Source organism: Camponotus floridanus, unplaced genomic scaffold, assembly GCF_003227725.1.
Source record: "Camponotus floridanus strain SB8 unplaced genomic scaffold, Cflo_v7.5 scaffold12, whole genome shotgun sequence".
Classification (NCBI taxonomy): Eukaryota; Metazoa; Arthropoda; class Insecta; order Hymenoptera; family Formicidae; genus Camponotus; species Camponotus floridanus.
The window spans coordinates 37,501-42,694 of NW_020229237.1; the positions used below are offsets into that span (position 1 = coordinate 37,501).

Genomic DNA, 5,194 nt, shown 5'->3' on the forward strand with positions numbered 1-5,194 from the left:
AATATTTATTAATAATTATTGGCTATTTACGCTAATACTTAATACCGATATAATCTGTTTTAGACAAGCAACATAACACAAGCAGCAGTATATTTCAGATGTATGCAGCAACATATTCCAAATATTGAAAGCAACATACAAATGCAATATATTTCAAATATTGAAAGCAAGATACAAATGCGCTTTTTCGAAATCAAAAGTCAACAGAATTACTTTCAAAATTTTGTCAAATATTCAGAGGAGTTTTTTCAGGAAAGCAACGCATCAAAAAATCCGTCTTGTTTATGCTTAGTTTTGGGTATTACGTTATGCTAATAACTCATTATCATTACCGTTACTGTTACCGTTACTAAGAAAGTAACGATTCGTTACTTTTACGTTATTTTTTATAATACAAAAATTAAATTAATTTATTTTAAAATATAATTATTACTTTTATATATTTGAAAATTATAAGTTAATCCATCATTGATGTTCTTCATATTCAATTTTTCATTTACTGTAATTTAGAAATTTTAGATTTATGAATACAGAGAAAACATCATGCATGTATATAATTTTCTAAAATATTTATAAACTGTTTTGTAATAGGCATAGGTTTTTCAATTATTAAGGAGATACTATCCAGGATTACAGAATTAAAGTAACGATAAAAGTAACAGTTAAATTCGTTATCGTTACTGTAAAAATGTAACGACGTTACCGTTATCGTTACAGACAGAAAAAAGTAACGATCGTTACCGAAAAAAAAATAATGGTAACGGTAACGACATTATAAGTAACGCGTTAACTCTTCGCAACTGTGCAAATATCAACAATAACCGTTTAATAAAAGTAACAATTGTGACACGAATACATCTATATATCTTTGTTACAAATAGCTTTTTATAATGTTTATAGTTTTCGATTTATTATTTATGCTTATGTGCGTTAATAATATATAATTAAATACACGTGCATTTACAAAGATACTTTGTGGCCTGCAATTAACCGGTATTTTCATTTCTTTATTAACATGAAATAACGCAAAATGTTAATTATCGACAAAGAAAAATAAGAGAAGGAGAATACCATTGTAAAACGGACGAAGGAGATTTTGTCATTTTTATCCGTACTTTTATTCCATAAACAAATTTTTATCAGAGAACGCAAACAAAAAAATGCATGGATAAATAAATGTGCACTTGAATAATAAATGTAAAAAAATATACAAAACGCATAAATATATATAATATACATTTTTATATTATAAAAGTTGTTTTAATTAAAAAAAATTCTTGCGAGACTCGAACCCACAACGTTGGAAATATAAATTCTAGTACTATACTGCTACGCGCTGTTCGATTTGAGGTCTTACTTTGCTTATACCAAACTGAAATTTTTTAATGTTTTTATTTTGTAAACGGTAGAGAAGCGCGTTTTATTCGTTTACAGGTATTCGTTTTATATGCTACCCAAACGATACACCGAGTTTCGACGAAATCGATTGATATCACACTGTGACCTCCCCTTGTCAGTCTTCTCTCTGATATTAATTATTAATATATTTAATATAATATATTATTAACATTCTATTTCCTTTTTTATTTCTATTCCGGACATCCATTTAAAACGATCGATTTTCTTTATCCTGCATTAAATTTTGTAATATAATGATATATATATTTAATATAAATTATTTTTGTTATACATAATTACATATTTTGTAATGTATTTATGCAATTGCAAGTTAATTGTAATTTACTATAGATATATAAATTATAATTATGTAATATGTAATTATATATAATGCATATTTTATATACGTATTATATTTTCTCTTTAGAAAACTGTTGGAAACTCTGCATTAAAAGAAAATAAAAATAAAACAAAAAAGTACTTAAGATTCCGTTCGGCTAATGAAATGGTCATATATTTTCAAACTTAAGAATAAAACTGTAAATATCGGGCGTAGTTACTCATGCTAAATAGATCGAAGGGAGTCAGACTAAGAGAGATATCAAAACTATAAAAATGGATATATTCACATTTATAAATATCATACATATCAATTTAACTTCTATCACTTATAGTTCATTTTAAATCAACAAATATAACGTTTCTGTACTTTATAAAAAACTATCTTACACACAAATTACAACAAATTATAACAAATTAAAATTAAACTTTTCTTATTGATTAACAATTTAAATGTACAAAGAACCATCAGCAGGACCCAAATATCTCATAGAAATTAGTATTACGTCGATTAAGGTCCATACACCCAGTCCACCAAAACTAAAAAGCTTGCCAATACCTTCTTGCCAGTGTCCTAAATAAAACCTATAATAAAACATTTAATAAATATTATATTAATAAATTGTAATTAATTGATTATCTATCTATTTTAGATAGTACTCTTTTGCAAAATCACCTGTCAGCACCAAATCCTCCAAGAGTAATGCTCAATATCAGAGCTGTAGACCATCGATATCCAACTGTCCAATTGCAAGGCAAGTTTTTCATAAACTTTCGTCTGCCCAGGCACAATACATCATCATTTACTGTACAATTTGTTCTACAATAAGAATATTATCTGTTAATATTATTGTAATCAATATAATAGAACTTATGATTAGCACACACCTATAATATTGCTGTGGAGATGCTACTGAGCTACAGGAATTTTTCTGATGACACTGATGTTCCCAGTGATCAGTTTGATAACAATATCGACACATATATTTCTTTTGGAAAGTTTTCTTTCCCTGTCAAAAAATAAAGCATTTATAATTTAATATATAAACCTATTATATCTCCATATGTTATATAATTCTAAACATCTTCAATTAAAAACAAATTTTATATACTATGCAATCAACATGTTCCATAACAGAACACTGTGCATCATAAACAGCACCATATACACAACTATAATTAAAAATGCATTTTAGACATTCTCCGCTCAGTTTAATACAAGGTATCCCACTTGGACCACACAAACCAGTTATTTCCTCCTGCAATTTAATAATTCAATTTATATCGCTATACAAATCATCAATACTATCATCACGCAATACATCAATAGGAATTGAAAAGTTTCACCTTTTTGCTACTGTAGGCTGGTGTAGTATTTACATTAGCTTCTTTTTGTGTAAAGGCGCTTAGAGTATCTGTAACAATTCGCATTAACTATTAATATATGTATGTGTACAAAAAAATATATATTTTAACACTCCTACATTAATATATTTGACAAATCTCTAATAACTTTTATATTCAGACTGCCTAAATTTTATTAAAATTCATGTGAGAGTTTGTTGTCACTTTATATAATAATAATTGACAAGTTTGCTCACCATGACCTGTATGTGTTTCCTCGGCGGAGGTTGACAGAAGCGCTATAAAGAGGAATATCACGTTCCTCGAATTGATCCGAACGACGCGCATCCTGCGCAAGGATTCGTCTCACCAGGTGCCGGATATACCACTCGTCAAAAAAAACTCGCTACATCAATTTATATCTCAGTTTTCGTGTTTATCCATACTAAATACATGAAGTCAAGAAAAGCGATAGCGTCGAATATATTTGGCGTCAATTATCCTCGATACATTTGACAGGGAGGGAGTGTGTCGAAGTCATCTGTCTCATCGCGATCGAACACAATTTTGTTGTTACTATTTTTTCGTATCGCTCTGCATAAAATCACCTACAAATGCAAGTACAAAATGCGGAAATATGTATGTATGTACAATATCTATGAAACGTGTGCTAATAGGAGAAACAACATGGTGTAACCAATTGGATTCGTTACTTCGTTTATCCTATATATACATATATTTAACTTCATCTCTTCTGCCCCGTACCTTGTTCGTATAAATTCCTTCAGATTTTTAATCATGATCTGGAAGAGTGATATTAATATATATTAATATATATCGAATATATCGAGAAATACATGATAAATGTTATGATATGAATAAGTGTCCAACACGCTTCTACATCAGATACATCACGACAGAATTTACGAAGTAATCGCTCATTGAAAGTCACATCGATAAATAAAACAGAACAAAATAATAAAAAATAAACAAATATAACTTCGAAAAAATATAATTCGAAAAAACAAATCATTAAATTCATAATAATTAATTCGCGATTCTTTAATATCGAAGGTGACCGTTAACTTTATAAAGTTAATATTTAATCGTTGACTTATCACATCGAATCTTCACTCTCTTATTCGACATTTCTTTATATTTAATTAGCAATATTTAGAAATATTATTTGACGAGGGACAGCAATAAAATTCTTTTGTTAAAATGATATTCTTATTATTTACGCGTATAAGGACGCGAAGAGAACGCGGAAAAAACACGGTATTTTCGCAATCATAATTTAATAATTTATTTTAAGAATATTCAGTTCCGCACGATGTGGAATTCGTAAATAAATAAAGCTATCGGAAAGCATATCATTACATTTATGACTTTCGATATTCGAACTCAATTTTGACTTTTCGCGGGTAGACTCGAATCATTCGTCGAGAATCGATCCTTCAAAACGCAATTGTTCTGTATAATTTTTACAATTAGTGATATTAAATATTAAAATCGTTTTGATTGTGTTCGTGCGAAGATACGTTCATGAGTCTGAATCTGAATCATATAATGAAGGAAAACGAAAAATGCCACATTTCTAGCATGTGATTATCATTTCTCGAGATTAACTACATCGATTTTATTCAAACTGGTCGCAATCGAAAGCTTGTATTCACATTATATAAGAAGAATGCCATTAGATTTTTTACTACTAATGTTTTTTAATTTAATAATAAATTATATGGCAAAATTCTTGTAACACTCTATCTCTATAATATTTTTATTCCACATTATGAAAAAATCTTTCTCAGTTTAAATTTAAAAATCTGTTTCGTTATAAGAAAGACACGATTATTGATTTAATCGATTTGAGGGATTTCTTGTTGTTTTATTTGTATATCCACAAAATAAATTTAAAAGAGTAAACAAAAACATAAAAAATAATAGTTATACATTATATTGTCTTATATACGATACTGTAATATTATACTCTAGTCATAAGTTACGTTTTTTCGTTAACTTGTTTAAAGAGAATTTATCAATACAATCTCGTAATAATATAGTTTATAAAATTTCATTTAAATGTATATTGCAAATTATAAAAAATTCTTAA

General features: G+C 27.9%; 2 protein-coding genes across 2 annotated transcripts in view; one reads left to right on the top strand and one right to left on the bottom strand.

The window, feature by feature from the left end:
* LOC112639933 (aminopeptidase N-like) overlaps positions 1–338 on the top strand; it is an 11,786-nt gene extending 11,448 nt beyond the window's left edge. The window contains exon 12 of the mRNA XM_025415341.1: positions 64–338. Coding sequence (XP_025271126.1) covers positions 64–315 — 252 coding nt within the window. The 3' untranslated portion in view covers positions 316–338. The remainder of the gene's footprint in view (positions 1–63) is intronic.
* A 1,735-nt stretch (positions 339–2,073) lies between these two features.
* On the bottom strand, positions 2,074–3,799 carry LOC112639932 (TM2 domain-containing protein almondex-like). Its single transcript, XM_025415325.1, has 6 exons — positions 3,339–3,799; positions 3,085–3,152; positions 2,850–2,996; positions 2,626–2,747; positions 2,414–2,557; positions 2,074–2,322 (listed from the first exon to the last, which is right to left on the bottom strand). Exons 1-6 carry the CDS (start codon positions 3,427–3,429, stop codon positions 2,187–2,189), a joined length of 708 nt encoding a protein of 235 aa, XP_025271110.1. The 5' UTR covers positions 3,430–3,799; the 3' UTR covers positions 2,074–2,186.
* Between the last annotated feature and the right edge of the window lie 1,395 nt (positions 3,800–5,194).